This window comes from Aulonocara sp. 'chitande type north' Nkhata Bay, linkage group LG15 (assembly GCF_057382095.1).
Source record: "Aulonocara sp. 'chitande type north' Nkhata Bay isolate Kocher_YH1m ecotype deep benthic linkage group LG15, A_spYH_male_GT1.1, whole genome shotgun sequence".
In the NCBI taxonomy this organism is placed as follows: Eukaryota; Metazoa; Chordata; class Actinopteri; order Cichliformes; family Cichlidae; genus Aulonocara; species Aulonocara sp. 'chitande type north' Nkhata Bay.
Genome location: NC_141358.1, coordinates 14,045,259 through 14,067,622, shown reverse-complemented (window position 1 = coordinate 14,067,622; position 22,364 = coordinate 14,045,259). Strand labels below are relative to the sequence as shown.

Here is a 22,364-nt window from a genome sequence, read left to right as displayed (position 1 = left end):
TAAAATAGGAACACCACTTTAATTCAGCAATAAATGGTTCTGCATTTATATAGAGATAAATATTCACTCTGAAGAATATTACTTCCCACTTTCTTCTTTCTGTCTAATCCTTATATTATTTGCTCAGAAGCCGATTATGGCCTGCAAAAAGATCTTGAGATCGGAATCTCGATGACTTTATTAGTTCAGAAGTAATTTTGGCAGAATATAAAAATTAGTATTTTTTTTTTTATTATTATTTTTGATGGTGGCCCTCTCCTTGTGTCCTTTTTCAAAACCATGTGAGCTCTTCAGCTATCACGTTAGCCACCGGCTCATACCTTTTGGCCTCCTGAACAATGTTTAGCAGCTTATTCCCTATAGGGCTTTTACAGCAATAAAGCAGAGCAAGACATAATAACATTTTAACCTTTTAGTGCTAGATGGTTTCCCAAATCACAAATGCTTCATCCACTGCTATCGACTTAAACTGTGATCGCATTAATACTTGAGGCCAGACAGTGTAGGAGTGATGGATGATCTCTGGTGTTGAACATCTGTCAGGTAGTTGTGTATGCACAGTGTGTCAAGCACGGCGCTTTTCCCATTCGCCCAGGCCCCGCTCTCCATATCCTCCTCTCTAAGGACCCATCCTATTAGCATTTATCCAAGGCCTGTTTTGTTAAGCCATCATTAATCATTTGAAATATGAGAGGAGCCTGAATCAGGGGACCCAGATACTAGAGAGATCTCTGATTTTTCAAATGAAGCAGGCATATGTTTCCCACATACATAGTCAATTGCATCTAAGGGGCTGTGCTTTACACGCTTTGCATATCGACCGTATGAAATGCACGGAATATACCGTGTGTTGCAAGTCTGCTCTGGTTTATCATGTCAGTGTACTCATAAGCTCAGCACGGGGAGAAAAACACAAGGTTACAAAATAAGAGAAGAAGAAAAAAAACAGATGCTGCTCCAAAGTCAGTGGCATTGTGTAATTTTCAGTTTTCTAGTAATGTCTCTTTTGTTAGTCTAAACACAGAGATTTGGAGATGAAAGGATGATGGATGGCATTAGATTAATGATAGATGAGACAGAGGAAGACTCAACTAACGGGGCTGACAGGCAAAACTGTATGAGATCAACAAACAGCATGATGGTACTTGTTACCTGGAGCCTGACTCCGTTCATTTCCTTTGGAGTTCTGGCACAAAATGTTCTCTTCCTTTTTAAAACCATTTCTATTATCCTTGAATTATTTTTTTATTTTTTTTTATTTTTTTAACATTTCTTTTGTTTCTTTTAAGTCACTCTTAATTTGCACACGAGGCAAATGCCTGAAATGAATATGTGCACCCAGGCTTCATTATGCATGAGTCCCATAATCGCATAAATACACTAACAAGCTCTTAAAGCAGTGAAAACATGAAACATGAAGGCTCACAGTAAGAATTAATCTTTCTTGGCCCGGTTGAAGCAAAGTGTGTGTGCGCTGCTCCTGGATCAACCCAGCCGTGTGTTGTGGCGCACACGCTGTGGATGGGAGAGGAACATGACCCCACTCGGCTACCCTGCAACGATTATTCCCGCTTTGATCAGGCCAGCGCCCGCTGCGCCTTAATGCCTCGTCGCTAATTCTGGCGCCTTCCTACTTTCTGTGGATTTGAGTTTGCTCAACATGCATCAAAAAACAGCAATGCAGAAACCCAATCATCAATATACACGTATAATCCCAAACACATATGCATCCATATAATGTACCCCTCACTGGGCTCCTCTGTTCATAGGGACTATTTCTGTCATATGAAAGCGTGTGCAAACAGCAGCTAAATTGTGAGAATCGACAGCAGCTCTGCTCCCCCAAGCCAAGTTATTGTTGCCAACTCCCTGTGCATTATAATAAACACACTGCAGAGAGGAGTGAGAATTTTGGAATAGCTCTGTGAATATGGCGGATTAGTGGGATTTGAAGAAGGACTTACAAAAAAACTCTCTCTAAGCGGCTAACAATAACATGACAGGTTATATGATCACATGCAAGCCTGAATGTGTTTCTTACACCCACTAACACAACAATGACGATCCTAGGCACATGAGTATTATCTGTGTTTTCCAGTTTCACGATACGCTTTTTGTATTCGCAGGATCTCCATACAGAGACAAGATCACGATAGCTATTCTGCAGCTGCAAGAGGAAGGCAAGCTGCACATGATGAAGGAGAAGTGGTGGAGAGGCAACGGGTGTCCCGAGGAGGAGAGCAAAGAGGCCAGCGCTCTGGGAGTACAGAACATCGGTGGGATCTTCATCGTGCTGGCTGCGGGACTTGTGCTGTCAGTGTTTGTGGCTGTGGGGGAGGTCCTTTACAAGTCTAAGCAGAACGCCCAGCTGGAAAAGGTACAGGCGCTATTAGAGAAGAGATTTTAGGCTTCTGCTGTAGCGTGTTTGTGTCAAGGTATGGCTGTGTGGCAGGCAGGATGGGGATCTAAATGAAGGACTCGGGGAGTCATAAGTGATCTCAAAACACAGTCTTAATGCTGGTAATTTACAAAGAAAGAGAAGAAGATCCATGGAACACAGAGCCAAGGAAACGCACAAGCATGAGGGGTGACGCAAAAACGAACAGAGGGAGGCTCAGACAAGATCAACATACGCCAGAAGAATAGAAATGGGGAACGGGTGGAAACAGAGCTGAGGACAACTAACACTTAAAAGGAAGTAAAACTGAAAAATAGAGCACATGAGACAAAAGATTAACGAATTAAAAACAGGAGGTAACACATGCAGAAACACAAGGGAGGCAGGAATACACAGGAACTCACAGAATTAAATACGACCCAAATAATAACCACGAACAGAAGTAGATAGGAAACTAAAACCTGAGAATCTAAATATAAAGAAAAATTTAAGAAAAATACAAAACCAAAACTCAAAAGCGGTCTACCTCTCTTGCTCTGCCATTTTAGAAATCAAACTGTAAAAACAAGACACCAAACCCAAGAGACATCAAATGAAAGTGAAATGAAAATTTGTCTTATAGCCCTAAAGTGCATTTTTACAGACCAAGCTTGTTTTTATTTTAACAATTGGCTACTTAAATTGCTTTCACTCTTCATAATGGCTATAGACCTGTGGTGTGGAGACAGAAATCCCCCAGTGCTTTAACCTGTGTGAGTTTTTAGCAGTCAATATTTGCTAAACCAAGCAAGCATTTTCCGAAACTAACTTCTGTCTACGCATGGATAATTTTCTTGCTGATTTTAAATGGGGAAAAATGTTTTACTTGTTTGTTGTTTTTTAGTCATATATTATATTGAATCATCATTTCAATAAATTAACAATTACAGCAACTCCTTCATCACAAACACCAGCATAATAGTATTAAACAAATACAAATCTATTTTAATTCACCATGTATACATAGAGTGCACTGTATCTACAGCTTCTTTATCCCCCTGGTTACGTTTCTGAATATTTTTCAGGCTGTTCTGTTTGTGCTCTATTTTCGTACTGAGCGCACATGATTCATCACACAGTGTGGAGTATGTATTTTAGTGCACTTTAACTCATGCAGTGATGTTTCCCAATAATTGTGAGAGTCCTTTTGATAGCGTCTGTTAATTATTTACGTCTATAGAATTAGCACAGCGCAGCAGCGTGTTACTTTATTGCAACAGTAATTAGTTTCTTGCTTTTTTTAAGGGCTGCAAAAGTTTCACAGCACATCTTAGCTATCATTAATCAAGAGCTGCAAGACTGGGTCACAATATTCAGATAATTTGCAAATGCCAGAGTCTCTAGGCTGACAAGGTGCTAGTAATTTGCATGCTGACAGCAAGCCTCTCCTTTTTTTACTCCCTGCCAGAGTCCTCCACCCTAACATCACGAGCTTTTTCTCTCTCTCTTTTTTTTAAAACCCTCCTTCTCATTGTTTTTCAAAATTTATTTTCTGTTATCCTTCTTGCCTGTCTGCTTTTGTAATCAGTCTTCCTTCAGACTCTAGAAAATATTTCATTCATATGGCAGACAAATATATGTAAAAAAATGTTGCTAAAAAAAAACACACCCTAAGCCACCTACAGATATCCATCTCGCACACCTACACACATACACAAACAGAAAAATAATAGCTTCATACTTTAATGCTCCCCCTCCTCTTTTTATCTTCTCCCCTCCTACACTCTTTGAATTTGAATTACATTTTGCATAATCAGAAAAGGAATGTATGAGAATTTGACTTGGCAAAGTTGGTGCCCGGGCATATTGACATTTTATAGGATTTTACACCACATACATAATGCAGGGACAACAGAAGCTCACATTACACAAGTTGCATAAGACTGTGATGTTTTAAAGTGGGTAGCAGTATATTTGGATTTAATCTGCCGAAGTGGATGCTTTGTCCTTTATGCTGTCTCTTTAGGTTTTTCACTTTCATGCCAAATTACAAGTGTTTAATGTTTCTCCCAGAATCCCGTTCTTGGCAGGGTGCAAATGGCTGTGAAACGCTATTTAGACGTTTGTGTGACAGTGACGATTTAAAGGGGGAATCTAGGACATATCAAACCCTTTAAATGAAGGCTTGTTTTCTCAAAATATTCTGTCGAAAAAAGCAAATGAATAGATGCTTCATGTTCTGTAGCTGTTGCGCAGTTACACGATATCAACTGACTCAATGGTTTATTTTATCGCATGTACACATAAAATAAAACTGAACACGTTGACCTTTGTTTTCCCAGAATAGTACCACGAGATCCTTTTTTATTATTTATTTATAACCTTACAAATTATGTTACAGTACTGTGCAAAAGTCATGAGTCCCCCCTTATTTTATATAGTTTGCTTCTAAGAAGCCAGACTTTCATGTGGCTTCCAAGTAATCTTGAACAATAGCACTCTGGGCTTTCTGAAGGTCTTTCAAGTTTTTCTTTCGACAGTGGTTGCTTTTTCACTTAACACTGACTTATGAATCCTACAAGCAGAAAAGAGGCACCTAACCAGTGTTGTGTCTACATATAACAGATAACTTAGCAAAGAACCAAATTTAAATTGCATCTTTAGGCACTTTGGCATTTCTATAGTTGAATTTATGAAAAATACAAAACGTAACACAGTCTGACAGGCATAAAATAGTATTTTTGCACCAATGAGGTTATTCCCAAAGAACTGTTAGCTGAAAACTTGGCATATCAAAGGAAGGTCCAAAGGAAAAAGGACAAAATCTACACCAGTACCTAAGAGATGTATGTGGCACTAAATCCTCATCAGAAATGGTCACAGTAAATGGGCAGCTGTCAAGAAGCCATTCTTAAAGAAGAAAAACAAGGAGAAAAGGTTGAGGTTTGCCAAATTACACACAATGCGACTGAAAATCAGTGGCAACGGGTCTTACAGAGTGATGAATACAAATTTGAAATTTTTGGTTCAGACATCAGTAGGTAGAGAGAGAACAATAACAGTCTACACGGTGAAAAAGAATGTCCTTCAAGAGGCTATACATGAAGACTGCATAAAGAAATTACAAAACAGCTTGCCTAAGAGAGTTCAGGCTGTGTGAAGAATAACGGTGATCATACCAAATATTGACTTTCACATTTTTCAATAAATCACCGCACCTATTTCCCATTTTCGTAGCAAACTTTGAAGAAATGAGGGGCAGCTTGAGACTTTTGCGCAGTACTGTACATACATATGCTTGTCGTAAAACCAACATAAAGCCAATAAATACAAAAGAAGGAGGAGAAACTGTTCAGTTTGGCTAATTTTTTCAAGCTTAAAATAGAATAGAGAAGCTCAGCAATTACCCTTTGAGTGTATGTGGTGACAGTGGAAAGGAAAAAAAAGAGAAAAAATGAACACTGAGAAACAACCAATAATAACAATTGCTGCTTGGTGGGTTTAGTAACCCCAGATCCAAAATCTGAATGCCAGAGACAGATGGCGAAGGATACAGAGACAGAGAGGAGAGCGGGTAAACTACCAGGGCAAAAAGACACACAGTTGATCACACGCAGTTGTCATCTATATGCATGGGGAGTTAAAGTGAAAGGAGGAGTTCAGTAGATGATGGAAGAGCAGCCTGGGGTCTGCAGCAGTATAACTAAGCGAGGGTCACCTGACCCAACCCCACCTATAAGCTTTATCAAGGAGGACCTGTTTTTTTTAATCGTGTAAAAAGGCTGTGTGACTTTGAACTCAAACTGGAAGCTGGTTTTACATCTGAAGGTCAGACCTCCTGCTGTACTTTTGGAACCACAAGTAAGAAAAAGGCAGAAAAGGAAACATATTGTACAGCATATAAAAAAGTATTTTCATGTTACACAACATATTAAGGTGAGAGGATGCGCATGGTAAAGCAGTGAAATTGAATTTATGTAGACATCGACTGATTCTGGTAGAATTAAAGTCACTAAATTTAGAATATCCCAGTGATGGTGCCACCTGGTGGTGAAAAAAGGACACTGTGGCAATTACCCAAGAATACTGAAATGTAATGGACAGGTCCATTACAAAAACATGAGTGGAAAATAAAAGCCCTCCCTCATTAAACAACCCTGTAGGTCATTTGTGCAAGCTGTTAAAATGACCTGCAGCTGCACTTTAAAGTTAACTAACCTCTGTCGCCCATGTAAATAAATGCATGTAAAATGTGCACTGGTGTCATCAGCGTTTTGCCACACCAGGCTTACGCTCAAGTCTCCTGGCTAAAAGCCAGCGGTTTCATTGTGCCAAAACCACTCTGCCCGCCTCCTAATGCAAATACTTTCCCCTTTCTTTTAGACAGTAAGAACAAATGATCCACTATGACTGTATATCTCAAGAATGTGTTGAACTTTTTTTTTTCCTTCTTCTTTTCTATTTCCTTCTCGCAGCGATCATTCTGCAGTGCCATGATGGACGAGCTGCGCGTGTCTCTAAAGTGCCAACGCCGTCTCAAACAAAAGCCTCAGCCACCTGTCATCGTTAAGACAGAGGAGGTTATTAACATGCACACGTTTAACGACAGGAGACTCCCAGGAAAGGAAACCATGGCATGAACACTGAATACACCTGGACTACACCCCTCAGTAAAAACCACGAGTGGGGAGACAGGGTTGAATTAATGCTGGCTTAGTTACAGACTGAGTTTAGCAGGGGGGGGGGGGGACAAAAATTTAAAAAAGTAAAAAAAAAATACAAAGAAACAAACAGGATTCCTTTCGAACCCACTTGCTTATGTAGACAGATGTTTCCTGTGGAAATATAGATACCTGAGCAGTGTCACCTCACTGTGACATTCACTTTTTGAAGGGAGATGTAATCGAAGGACTTACTTATGGGTTTGGTTGGTGATATATGTAAAATGACAGAAGAGCCGAGCAATTTTATGACACAACATTTGACTAGTCCACAGTAGAAGTGGACTTAAACATACGCATACACACAAAAAAAAACTAATGAAAAAAAATGTATGCACACACACTGACACACACTGACACACACACACTCTCATCTGACACACTTGACAACTGTGCAGAAGGGAAAACTATTGTGACACTTACACCAGATGTAGTTTTTCTGTTGATGTCAATACCCTTTCGTCTTACCTCCATGTGTGTGTGACCCGATCGGTCCCCTCTCCTCGGTGGCTTGAGTTTCTCTCAGATAATTTGAACAAACACTAATCTTACACCAACAAAGGGAACAGTAGTCAGTGCCAAATGGTTTGTTATGAACTGATGTATAAAAGTGATATTTAGTTTTGAGAACCATCTATGCCGACTTTGTCAAATATCCATCGTTTTCTTCTATAATGCCTTTCTCGTGCCAAAGTTCTGCCATTGTAAAGAACTTTCTGCCATGCCTATTATTATGTTCAAAGCCTCTACAAGAAATGTATACTGTCAGAGTCCTTATCCATGTCGGTCCTTGCGCACAGTCTGCAGTTTTCACTCTGTATCAGTTGTTGTTTAAAATGCAGGATTTCTACAAAAATGTTTGTTTTTGTACAAGAACAAAAAGTTTTGTAGTACTTTGTATCATGGTAGCCCCTTCTGTGGACAAAATATGTAGCAGATACCAACTCAGCCCTCAAACTCTGACAACTGGTGGCTATGGGGCTTCAAACTCTGCTGTGTAGGGTTCATCATTCTCATCTTTCAGAGATTCAGTCTTTTGTCTTGCCAGTCTCACGGGGCCAGCTGTATATACTATCTGGAGACGATGTAGTGGATTTTGGCAGGTAAGAAACAATAAAACCAGAAAATGCAACCGTTCTGCTGTCAGTGAGAGTTGGGTAGTCACCATAATGAGTCACCATGAAAGACGTAGTAAAACATGCAAATGCTCTACGTCTAGAAGGTGTTCATAACTGTGGTTGTGTAGCACCAATATACAGCAAAATTGTTATTTTTATTATGAGTTGTTTAATTTTTGTTTGTTTTGTTTTTCCTTTTACCAGAATCAAGTCCTAAAAGTATTATTTCAAAACTAGGGGAAATATTTACAGCCAAAAGTAACACAGATATTGATCTTGAAGAGCCAAAGGAAAAAATACCCTGCAGTAATTTCTTTAACATAAACAAACAAGCTTGATATTGATCTCTTGGATGTGTACACTAACCGAGGCATTTTACAGTTGAAAATTCCACTTTTCTTTGCTGTCTGGTAGACATGCAGTATAATGTGGAATGACTGTTCCTAAATTACCTCACACTGACTATAGCTTTTTTTTCCCCCTCCCTGCGAATCCTTACAGCTTATCAGTATGGATCCATACTGGTAAATCTGCTACAAACCTGATTGAGTTGGCCTGATTGATTGATTGATTGATTGATTGATTGCTGTATAAATAATCTGACACTGCGTGAATGACATTCTCAGTCTCAGTATGGCCATGTTTCCAATTCGTTCCAAGGGTTTGTTAATATTTCATGTTGGTATCAGTAAGTTTGATTTATTAATGCATATTCCTGCACCAGAAGGTGAAAAAAATATTGAAATGAGTCCATTTGCATTTTGAAACTGGTCGAAGTAATCTCACGGCACTGTTGGATATTTTTCAGTGCTTTCAGAAAATATTACTTTTAGGACTCGCTAACAGACAAAGATGACCTCAGTCAAAGGGGAACCTCACTGATGGGCAGCTTTTGAATGTATAAAACTGTGCATTTGCAGTAATTCTGATGTTGGCGTAATTAGAGCTTTGAGACACTCGTGTGCTACATAGTAAATCTCTCACCTCTACTCAAATGCCAGGTGTTGCTTCACACACGGTGCCTAAAAGGGACTTGATCAACCTTGGGGCGCAATTTTCGAGGATAACTCGTGGGCCGAGCGAATCATTTATCCACTAATTGTCTCCAGATGCGTGTTCTCTTCGCCAAGCGACACATCACATTTGGCCCCACAACACTTCTGTGTCTGTTAACTCTGTTCCGTGTTGTGAAATGACAAGCATATCTGATAGGTTACTCCACCAGTGCCCTGTCTTCCTACACTATTCGGTTAATCATCTGATCTGATATTCCATGGATGATTTCAAAGACAAAAAAATGAAAAAAAAAAATCAAATACGCCCACACACCTGTGTTGTACACGAGTGGCTCCCCTATATTTAATGACTTATTTAAAACAACCGCATCTACGCTTTTATGAGAAATGACAGGGAAGACATGCTCCTTTAACTTGTCAGCTATCTACCAGTGTGGCTTGTCATTTTTTTTCCTTTTTTTTTTTTCTACACACGGCTAAATCTAGCAGTGTGAGCTCAAGTGGTTGAATAGTTTGGGAACATTGCTGTGGGAAACTGATGTGTGCTCGTGGAATCTGACATCCATGCAAGGTTTTACAAATAATGTCATTAAAAATGGTCATAATTGTAGATTTGCCTCTTAGCTTTACTCCAGACTTTGCAGTTCTTTTCCACCCAAATGAGGAAGCAACAGGATATGCCAAGTGAACCAGATGCCATCTAGCCCAGTGTGTCTCTAGCCATGTCTTGTATTGTTATAAAACATCTGAATATAAAATATGAAAAGGGTTGATTTATGTAATCAAATCAAATCAAAGCAAGGACTGTAGGGAGGCTTAACCAATTATTTTTCCAGCTTGCTCACCAGTTATTACTGCATCCGCCTGTCTGTTTACAATTTTCTCTGACTACTAGTTTCTAAAATATCTCCAGCTTATGAGGAGGCTGCACAGTCTAACAAAATAGCCCAGGAATGTTCCACTGCACACACTCTGGTTTTTTATTGTTTATTGTTATTTCCTTCCCACAGGCAGCAGTGGACAGTGAGGCCGCTCTGGATTTCAGACAAGGGTTTTTTTTGGGGGTTTTTTTTTTTTTTGGGGGGGGGTAATGATGAAAACTGTTTCTGCAGCCTGAGCTCTACCATAACAACATAAATGGCCACCCTGTCTGCCCTCCAGATTGACAGGGAAGGTCAGAGCATGCATCAATGCGTTCAGCACGAACCATTTAGTCTGTCACACTTATTCCATCATATTAAGTCCTCTTCCTCCTTTTCCTAAGTGCTCATTGGAAAGGTATCCTTGAATAACATCTTGTTCATTAGCCAATTAATGGCCAAGATTGCATTGTGAACAGAAAATTGCTTTCTGAATGTGACTTTGGTTTGTCGTGCAGATATTATGACCTAACAGAGCCTGCCAAGGAAGGTTTTTTTAAGGTAGGGAATATTCTTCACCTCATTTCCAAGTGATTTTTAATAATTCAGGATCCCAGATTAGGAATCATTAAAAATCTTTTTTTTTTTTAACTAGCAGCACATGTATGTGTAAAGTTATTAGATATGGTGGGCGTGGGGCAACAAGATGTTCGGAATATGCCCTCTGTCAGAGAGATAATTAAATAGATTGTTTACACTGAGCATGGGTGCATTAGGCAACTGTGTGCAATGGTACAAGCCAAAAATAGCATTGCATCATGTTAAAATGAGATTTTTCTAAAGAAGTTTTCACTAGGGTAATGCAGTAGTAATGCATTCATAGTTTTATTAGCTAATTAGAGAGCGGCTCCAGGGGTGGTAGTGTTGTCAGACAGCCTAGTCGGTCCAGATTTAAATATCTCATCAACTGTTACATGGTTCGTCTGTAAATATGGACTTCTCATCATGGCTCCCAGATGATTTCTTTTCCTCGAGTGCCACCACAGGTTTAACATTTGTGGTTATGATATACACTCACCGGTCACTGCTTGCTAATGCAACTATCTAACCAGCCCATCATATGGCAGCAGTTTAATACATTTAGGAATGTGCACATACTCATGATGACCTGCTAAAGTTCAAATCAACCATTAGAATAGGGAAGAAATGAGATTTTAGTAACTCTGAATGTGACATGGTTGTTGGTGCCAGATGAGCTGAGTATTTTCGAAACTGCTGATCTACTGGGATTTTCCCACATAACCATCTCTAGGTTTTACGGAGAACAGTCTGAAAAAGAGAAAATAGCGAGTGGCACTTCTGTGGGTGTAAAATGCTTTGTTGGTCAGAGAGGAATGGCGAGACTTCATAGAAAGGCAACCACTCATTATAATCAAGGTATGCATCTCTGAATGTCGAAGACCACACTGGGGGCCAATCCTGTCAGCTAAGAACAGGAAACTTAGGCTACAATTCACCAGAATTGGACAATAGAAGACTGGAAAAATGTTGCCTCGTCTGATGAGTAAACAACCTTAAAGCATCGATCCATTCTGCCTTGTATCAATTGTTTAGGCTGCTGTTGGTCTAATGGGAGATATTTTCTTGACAGACTTTGGTCCCTTTAGTATATCCCGAACATTGTTTAAACACCACAGTCTACTTGGGCATTGTTGCTGGCCATGTCCATCCCTTTATGGCCACAGTGTGCCCATTTTCTCATGATTGCTTCCAGCAAGATAATGCACCATGTCCCAGAGCTCAAATAATCTTAAACTGGTTTGACAATCAGTTCGCTGTACTCAAATGCCATCGACAGTCACCAGATCTCAAGCCAGCAAAGCACCTTTGGGATGCGGTGGAACAGGAGATTTGCATCATTGATGTGCAGTCGACAAATCTGTTGCAACTGTGTGATGCTAACACATCAATACTGCCCAAAATATCTGAGGAAAATTTCCAGCACCTTGTAGAATCTGTATTAAAGCAGTTCTGAAAACAAAAGGGGAATCAACATGGTACTAGTTGGGTTAACTGATCAAGTGTCTGGTGAGTGCATGTTCCATGGATTTCCATAATATTTGGCACCACATTTATGCTTCACTCCAGACTTTTGTATATACTTTACTTTTCATTTCTCCACACTACTGGGTAGAGCTCTGACCTACTTTAAAGACCAAATACCTGCAAAACTAAAAGCATCCTCGTGAGTCTTGGCTGTACTTTGTGTTGAGTGCTTATGAGTGAAGATAAAATGTTGGTGAAAGTGCTAAACATGTTTACACTGAGCGCCAAGTGCCGCTGCGTCTGCCTCACAAAGCTCCAACAATAGGGTCTTTGTGCGAATGTTTAAAGTAAAAATGAATCAACGTTTAATGCTGCTCTCATGTGAAAAAATACCCCCAAAAGATCAATCATTTCACATCGTTTTATTTCCCTTTCCTCCGATGTCAAATCATCCCTCGTTCTCCATCTGTGTAAGTAATTTAATGATTTGTTACCATGTGACTCATATCAACAAAGCTAGTGGCAATTTTTGTTGCAATATTTGGTCTGCAGTGAATGATTCCATTTCAGGTCTAGAAATGAGCTTTGACTCCTTTCTGTGGAGTTCAGCATGTACAATATGAAATCCTGGGGAATGCAATAAAAGGGGAATTGCAGCAGCTAGAGTTGGGCAGGCGTTGTTGGTAGAAAAGTGATATTTGATGTGCATTAAGACCAGCCAGTGGCATGTGTCTGCCCAGAGACAGCACCTGGGCAGCGAGCTGGAAGACTCACTAGCCTCACACAAAGAATGCTCTTGCCTTAAAAAAAAAAGTGTATTTTCTTTGTGAGAAAGTGTGTGTTTGTATGTAGCCTCCACTTTTGCCACCTGTGTGTGGGTTTCTGCAGTCACACACGTGCGCCCTGGGGGGATGAACCCCGTTTTGACTCCAAATGAATTTCAATTTAAAGAAGTGATCTTTTGTGTCATGTAGCAATTCGTTTGGATGCGGTTTTCTATCTGAGTGTTTTTTTCCCAGTGGCAGATGTGTTGCGGTGGGTGGCAGCTGCAGAATGGAGGAGCACAGCTTGCTAAGTGATTCACCCTGCTCCTGGCATCTCTGTTACCCCATGAGTCTTTTCCCTGACAATGTTTTCATTTCTATTTGCTTTATCTGTAACTGGGATGGTGGGCTAGATGCTTTGACAGCTCTGTCAGAAAAATGACAGTGCTGGTTGCCTGCTCGAGAAAGGGTGAGAGAAACTAATGGGACGTTTGGAGGTTACTTCCTCTTCGTGACCTCTTCTACAGGAAAAAACGGGGGGGGGGGGGGGAAGGTGGGGTTGGGGAATGTGGTGTGGGGGCAGAGGGGAGCTGTGGCTGAATGTACCACCAAATCACACTTTGAGATGGATGCGTTGATGGCGCTCGGTCTGATAAAATCCCTAGATTGATACTGCAAATGAGCTCTCTATCTGATGACATCTGCTGCATTTTTATGCACGCACCCGGAAATAACAGTGTCGAGTGTTGAACCAGTCACATCTCCTGACGGGGGAATCATGTTTTGTTCGCTGCTGTCAAATAGTACTTTCATTCCTCTCCAAAATCCCCCATTAGGTTCTCTCAGACAAATGTCCCCCCAACTCCCCCCTCTTTTTCTCTGCCTTTGAGTAATTCATACTGTTGATTCCACCTCTGGAGGAATACATCAGGCATAACGTCTTTTTCTTTCATCAAGGCAGCGGCTTTAAAGTAATTTTCCTCCTCTCATAGGGAGCCAAATGGAGACGAGAAGATGTCGATTCTCTCATCTCTTTGTCTGTCCCCTTTGATCTCTTTCAACATGAATTCCCAATGCACAGAAAGTAAATGGGATTTTTTTTTCTTTTCTATTTTTTGTCTTTCTCTGGAGCATGGTTGATCATACAAAATTGACCAGAAATGACTTCTAATGACCCCTGTGTTTTACTCAGTAAAAAGAATACCCAAAAAACACACTCATAGCTATCATTACTCATAGTGCATTTTAATAAAGGATGAATAATTTAGGGTGTGCTTGTAGATGTAATAGTCCAGAGCACTGATGCTGTGAACATCTTCATGGAGGAATTACCAGCTGTGTGTGTGTGTGTGTGTGTGTGTGTGTGTGTGTGTGTGTGTGTGTGTGTGTGTGTGCGTGCGTGCGTGTGTGTGTGCGTGCGTGTGTGTGTGTGCGCGTGTGTGTGTGTGTGTGTGTGTGTGTGTGTGTGTGTGTGTGTGTGTGTGTGTGTGTAGGGACAAGGAGGACTTTGTGAGAAGGGACAAAGGTTTCAACAGTGCCTGCGTGCAAGTGTGTATTGTTGTCTGTTGCATTAACAGACAGCAGTTGTGATTTATCTTGTATTCCCAATGTAGTAGCCCCCTCTATCTAACTGGAAAGGTTAAAGCATACAGCCTGGAGGCAGTACTACAAAGGTCAACATCCAGTTTAAGAATGAGGAATAGAGAGAAAGACAGACAAGATATGTACTCTTCTCCTCTCTTCGACCTGCATACTGCATCTGACATCCTGAAAACATTCGCTATAGTGTCTGCAGCAAAGGCCCAGCAGTATTTATCCTTTGGTTCGCTCCATCCTTGCTCCCCTGGCTTCTTCTTCGTCTTATCATCGCCTTGCCGTGATACCTCCAGTACTGCACGCCATAAAAATAGCTGACCTTGACAAAGCCATCTCTAAGAGATAGTGTTTGAAAAAGGGGAGCTGTGTAGGAAAATGATGGTGGTAACAAAGAGAAACTGTAAACAAAGACAATTCATTTAATGGACCCCCTCAAGCCTGGATGTGCTTAGTAGAGAGAAAGCGAATGAGACGGATGGTTATAAAAAAGCAAGGCGCGAGACCATTAAAGAAGAGCAGCAGAATAGAGAGAGGGCTGTGAAGAAACACCAGTCTCTTTGGTGAGTCAGATGTGTTGAGGTGATTAATCTGCTTTGGCTGTCCTTCAGGCCTGAGGGGGAACAAGGATACAGCAGCACTGGGTTGCCCCCTTGTGGAGACCTAGGTGAACTGGTAGAATAAAGAAACTCATTTTCTTTCACATAAAACTTTGTCATCACTGACCCTCACTTTCAGTGCCTTGTGCAATCTGTGATTTATGGCTCTTAAATGTTTCTCCTGTCAGATAACGGAAGAACTATAAACGAGTGACTTTATTCAAGGTCAAAAATTTTAGGAAGTAAGAAAGTGGATGGGGGGAAAAAAGCTTGTAAGAGCACACAGGCAGTGCAGGAACTCACTTTTAAGAGGTGCATATAATATGTTCTTTCACTACCAATTAATTATCCTCAACTCCTGTTAATTTTATTATCATTATTATATTTATTATTAATAATTATTTCCAGACAATCCATTGTCCATATATACAGTTCAGGATCACTCTAGGGCTGGAGCCTATCCCAACGATTATAAGGTGAGATGCACAGTATACACTGGACAGGTCACCAGGCTAACACAAGACAACCATTTAAACCCATCAGTTAGACTAACCTAGAGTGCTGTGAAAAGGCATTTGCACTCTTCCTGATTTCTTGATTGTTTGACTATTTGACATCATTATAACCAAATTAAATATATAATGCAGTTTTTACATTTAAATTTTTGTTTTTTGTTATATCACGAGTTAACTGTGATTAACACATTCTTTTGAAAAGCTTATTTCAATTTCATTAGTCACACCTAAAATCACTCCAAGAGCACATCAACGACTCAGCCAGATGGTCACAAAAGAACTCAGAACGACATCTAAAGAACTGCAGACCTCCCTTTCCTTAGCGAAGGACCATGTTCATGAGTTAACAGTAAGGAAGACTAGGCAAAAATAGCATCGAAGGGAGATCTCTAAGGAGAAAACCATGCTGACCAAAACCAACACAAAGGCTCATTTCCACAAGATTTGGGGGGAAATATTCTGAGGACTGAGGAGACAAAAGTTTAACTTTTTGGAAGGTTTGAGTTCATGTAAAAGTATCACACTATTATAAACTGCAGTTAAACATGGTGGAGGTAATGTGACGGTCTGGAGCTGCTTTGCTCAATCGGGACCCTGGACGACTTGCAGTAATTGATGGAACCATGAATTCTGTCCTCTACCAGAAAATCCTGAGAGAAAATGTTTGTATCCTGAAGCTCAAACAGACTCAGGTTATGGAGCAGGACAACGATCCAAAACACAAAAGCCGACTTCTGAATCCTGTTGCTTTCACAAGACCTTGAACAGGCCATTCATGTTGAGAAACCCTGTAATGTGGCTGACTTAAAACAATTCCGCAAAGAAGAGTGTGCCAAAATTCCTCTACAGCGATGTAAAAGACTCATTGCTGCAAATGCTTGGTTGCAGCCCAGTGGATTCAACCCCAGGATCTTCTTGCTGTGAGATAACAGTGTTAACCTCTGGTCCACCCCAAACCTTGTTGTGAATTATTAATTTCTCCTCTTTACTGTATCATGTGCTATAACTGTAGAATATCTAGCTAGTTATTGAGCATGTCATCTTATTTTCTATTCCCCTCCTCTAAATGGATAGCCAGTCTATCTATTGTGCATTGTTGGTCACAGTCCCCAGGGTTCCCTTTGGTTTCTATTGATCTAACACTTGAAATCTTTGGTTTGCATCTCAAGTTTGGATTCCTATTTTGATTTTATGCTCACTCCAGTAATGTTAAACCTTAGTTCTTGTGGTATTATTTGGTTACTGTTCAGTTTTTATTGAAGCTTTGTTGCCTGTTTGGATTGCTTTACTATTCCTGTGTTTAAGTTTTCGATTCCTGGCTTTTATTTGAGCTTTGGTTCAGATTCAGTTTTTGGTTTCAGTTTTTACATCCTGCCTCTGTGATTGTCTCCGTCTGTTTTGTGGCTTTGTGTACCACACCCTTTCTGTTTTTATTCCTCAGTCAGCTCTCAGCATTTATATGGTCTCATCTTCCCATTGTCCATTGTCAAGAAATGTATTATGCTTCCATTGTGTGCTCTGTGTCAATTGTGTTAATTAGAATTTGGTTTTGTGTTTTATTTTTGGACTCAGTTCATCCTATGATATTTTTGCCAGCAGCCAATACAGGCTAAGCTTCTTGTTATTCTTGTGGCATACATTTGAGGCCCCTTTAAACACAACACATTACTGCTGTCTCTATTCTATTCTATTGTGAAAACTTAAGACATAATAGCCATGACATACTGTCATCCATCCAGCTTTTTAATCCCAAACCTAAGATTTTCAATTTACAAAACAATCCAAAAGCAGCTAACCTCTGATTTGTAGATCGTGGGCATTTATTCATTTCATCATCCTGCATTAAAAAGACCTAAATGGTTTTCAGAATTGTTGGAGACATACACATTATAACACACTCACTGTATTTCATTAATCAACTTATGGAGATACAGAAAGTTCGTTTACTTTTAAAATGCTTTGGCCACATAACCACTTTTTATTTCTCTATAACCTTACTGGAGACCAGCTTACCCTGGATTATGTTTAGCTACATAGTATTCAGCAGTGTGGCTGCTTATATCTTTTATGTTGTCACTCATTTTCTCTAGCATTCACCCATCTCATCTAAAGTTCAACTAATGTATTTGGTCTGGTTTAAAATTGGCAGGATGGACGCAAACCAATGATTGATTGATTATGCCTTTAATTTTCACTTGCAACGTTACACGTACATGTTACCTGCAGCGAAACGGGTCCCCTTCGGACCATACATACATTACACAAAGACCCCCTTTTGGAAGACAGGTCAGAGAGAGGTAGGATGGTAAGAGAAACAATGAAATACACAATACATGAGGGGAGAGGAGGAGAAAAAAAAAACTCTACCCAGACTGAGCTCCTGACAGAAGAGCAGTTTGAGAACCGAGGAAAAAAAACACCTCAGCACAAAAGCACATGAATCGTCACACCATACAACATAAAAACACGTGACTTGCAACGCATCGGTATCGGGTATGAGAGTGAGCCGATGTAGACAACAGCCATCCGGTCCTGCATGACTGTAGAAACAATGCAGGACTCTGACTTAAAAAGTTCAACAGGTGTATTTGCAGACAGTCAGAATCCAAACACAAAGCCGCTGTTAAGGAAGTTCGAGAAGGCAGGGAACTCCACAGATATAAAATATTCTCGAAAAAACTCAAGTTTCAGCTCACCACACACCAAACGAACAATACACTTGGGAATACTGTGCAGATGGAAACACTGGGTAAATAATTCACATGAAATCAAGCAGCCAGACTTTACTAACCAAGTTAATTCAACATTTCAAAGAAGACTGAAGCACTACCTTAAGAAGAGGTGGTAACGAGCTTATCAGAAACAAGTGCGTGGATCACTTCCGGGCGCGTGAAGCCTGAATGAGTCCCGCCCCTGAACACAGGTAAAATCCAACCACACACAGACAGCGGAGAAGAAACACAAACACTAAGGTGGAGAGAGAGAGAGAAAAGTGAGACAGCGTGGAGAGGACTGAGGGACTGTGGCAAAGGCAAGCAGTGAAAATGTCATAAAGCTTTCAAAATTAAATACATTTTTCTAGTAATTATTTTAGAACCAATGTTTAAAGTCTACAGAGATTTTCCCGAAGCACGAACTACTAGTTGGGATTGAGAAGCTACCAGTTCACTCAGTAAGCTAGCTGACGGTTGACTTGATCTTAATAATATTACATTTGCTGTTTAATACATATCCGGTTGAAAATTTTCCTTTAACATACAAAGATCAAAGTCAGGGAAGTACAATCAGAGGTATCCTGATATGCGATACTTAATTTGGATCAGGCTTTAAAAGTAGCAGATTCTGTTCTGTCCTTGTTTTTTCTTTTGAACACAGCTGTTACCTTCACGTGGGTTTACTTATCAGCCTAGCCAAATATACTATCATCAACCACTTCATTAGGTACACCATTAGGTATTAAATGTTAAATCTTCATACCATAGGTCCAACAAGGTGCTGAAAACACTCCTTATTTATTTTTTTTTATCCATGTTGACATGACAGCATCACACAGTTGCTATAGATTTGTTGGCTGAACATTCATGTTGTGAATCCCCCACATCACCAGCTCTACTGGACCAACTGGTGCCTCTGGAGGCCATTTAAGTTCTTTATATCATGTTCAGGAAACTAGTCTGAGGTCATTTGAGCTTTCTGAAATGGCACGTTATCCAACTGGTAGTAGCTATCAGAAGATTTAGGTACATTTAGGTTATATATGTATGTAGGTTATGGTGTTTAAACAATATTCAGGTTGTACTAAGAGCCCCAAAAAGTATCCCCCACACCATTACACCACTGGCTGGTTTACAAGATAGGATGTATCACTACTTTTATGTTGTCTACACCTAAAGTTTGGCCTATCATCTAATTATCGCAGTGGAAATTGAGGCCCATCAGTCCAGGAAATGTTTTTCTAATCTTCTATTGTCTAATTTTAGTGAGCGTCTGTTTCCTGTTTCTAACTGACAGGACAAGCACCTGGTGTGCTCCTCTACCGCTGTAGCCCATCTGCTACAAGGTTCAACATGTTGTAATGAGTGATTTTTGAGCTACTGTGTCATAATCAGGCATCAACATGACATTTTCACCCAGAGAACTGACATTCACTGGATATTTTCTCTTTGTCAGACCATTCTCTGTAAGCCCTGGGGATGGTTGTGTGGAAAACTCTCAATAGAATCAACACTTTCTGAAATACTTAAATCTACATTCATCCCCATTCTGATGTGATGCCATTCAAAAGTTTGAACTTCAGCAGGTCATCTTGACCATGTCTACATGCCTAAAAGCACTGAGGCACTGCCATGTGACTGGCTGATTGGATGTTTGCATTACCGAGCAGTTAAACAGGTGTACTTAATGAAATGGCTGTGTTTTCCATGTTTGTAGCTCAGTTACCCAATTAGTATATCCCTGGTGCTGAGCTCTCTGTGCGTGAAAAACAGCTGGATTTTGTAAAGATGTGGTGGAGCTGTGAGGCAAAGCCTGCTTTTTGCATAAAATAATTGAAAACATAATTACATTAGAATATTTAAATATTTTATATATTTTTAAAGTATGTGTATGACAAACACAAGTGTCCTGTATGAAATATAATGGGTTGTAATTTTATCTAGTTTGTAATGGAAGTTTTTGTCAATTGTTTTGTTAAACTTACCTTTTTGCTAAGCCACAGCTCATTCACTGTGTAAGTGTGGATTTTACATATAAGAATATTCAAACATTAAATCACCACAGTATCAAGTAAAAATTATACATATTTTAATGCCAATATAATACGTTTATTTTCAAATCAAGTGAAACATTTAAGACATATTTAAAAATCCAATCCAAGATTCACAGAAATAAAAATAAAAAAAGGCAGTACACTTACAGTATATTGGGGCTACAATAATGAGTGATATGCGCATAAAATGTTTTTTTCCCCATTCAAAAGCTATCAGTGCACGGCTCTCTAGGTGCTCCAGAGAAAAGAGCACAGAAGACTCCCCTGGCCACGATGTAAAATGAAAAAGCACAAACAGATTTGTGTAATGTTACATTAGCTATCAGTACAACTACATTAAACTGCCTTGGTTGAATTCATAGGTCCTTGAGTGGTTCAATCTGTCAGTATGACATGATACAGTTCAGTAAAAAAAAATCATTATTAATGATATCTTCCCCTACAGCACATTGTTTCTCCTGTCAAGGCAAAGCACAGAGCAGCCTTCAAAGGCAGCATGAGGTATGTGAACTTCATTCTGTCATCAGTAACCTCCATACGAGAATCACCATATGAGAACCGAGGTTTCTGCTGAGGTTTCCCTGCCTAGGATCATGGCATACATCCAATATTTCTTCAGTGATTTCTGATGCATTATTAATAATAATTCACCTTGCAGCCTAGGCTGTATGGATTTAATGGAGCAGTTTAGGCTATAAACTTCTTGGTTTTCAGATCGATCTTAGAGCCATGTGAGTAAAAGGAGGTCTCTTTTAAGTCATTTTATCATATCATCACTCTTTACTTTTTCTTCGATTATACTGAATTAGCTTGGCCTATTCTGTTCTGAATTAGCAGCAAGGTGCCATTAAATCTCCAAATTGTGTAATTTCTAACTTCACATTCCAATAAAGAAGGGAAAAAGCTAATAAACCCCTGTAAAAGTCATTTGGGTTAGTTTGAAAGTATAGTACCTTAAAGCTGAAAGCAGATGTTAAGCATTTTAAGAAATAGTCTTTTCTAGGGCAGCTCCATACACAAAATAGTGTGTGGAACCTAACTGGTTTCACTATGAATTTTGCAGAGTGGACAGAGGGGTAGGCACATTTTAGTCTGTGCATGGCCACTCCCAGTTAGCCTTTGGCTCTAACCCTGGGCTAGGAAGATTGGAGTTTTTTTGCTAGCTACAACTAGATATTGAAGGGACAAACATGATCTTGTTATTCTTTCATTGAGTAAGCTAGACAGCTCTCAGCAAATTAGGGATTCTCAAGAATGATAAACAAAACTTTGAGATTCAGTTTTCACAGTAAAGCAGTCCAATTTTTACTATAGGCTACTCGAACTGAAGTCTCCGCAGAGTTGTTTTGACTTAAGGCAAAAAAAAAAAATGTAACCATAAAGATTTAAGGCAACAATTTTTCCTTTAGCTCCCAGAATCCTTATTTAACATGTCAATCTTTGTTATCACCATATTAGCCTTCTGTACAAGCCATTAAGGACACATGCTGCTCATGTGACATTTGTGTTATTTACTTCCGCCACTGTGGGGCACACTTGGGCAACTTTGAGATGGATTTACATTCAAATTATAATGGGATCTGTCAGATTTATTACGAAATTTCTTTATTTTGGTTTTCACTTTCCTCTGTGGTATAAAACTGCATCTGATAAAACCATGTTACTCAAACTAAGCACCTTCCAGGTACTAACTGTCTAGTGTTTTTGATGATTGCATGGAAGCCTTTCTTGCTTTTGTTTAAATGTTCATGTGATTTAAAATGGAAGAGGGTTTATTATACCACTTAACAAATTGTTTTTCTCGATGCAGCCTTGACAAACCTTCAAACAGCCATTTGATTATTACTACCGCAGCAAGATTTGCCTCTCATAGAAAAGGGTTTGTTGGCTGTGTCAAATACTGAACAGTACACAAGAGAATAATCAGTAGTTACATTGATTGGAAGAAAACACAAAGCTAATAACAACAATAATATCACAATATTAT

The 22,364-nt window shown here is 39.7% G+C and overlaps 1 protein-coding gene across 2 annotated transcripts in view; it reads left to right on the top strand.

Annotated features, from left to right (window-relative positions):
* Window positions 1-7,122, top strand: part of LOC147312754 (glutamate receptor ionotropic, kainate 2-like) — a 68,358-nt gene extending 61,236 nt beyond the window's left edge. For both annotated transcript variants that reach the window (XM_086264375.1, XM_086264376.1), the window contains exons 15-16: window positions 2,127-2,377; window positions 6,853-7,122. In XM_086264375.1, the coding sequence (XP_086120501.1) occupies window positions 2,127-2,377; window positions 6,853-7,017 (416 nt within the window). In that variant the 3' untranslated portion in view covers window positions 7,018-7,122. The remainder of the gene's footprint in view (window positions 1-2,126; window positions 2,378-6,852) is intronic.
* Window positions 7,123-22,364: the final 15,242 nt, after the last annotated feature.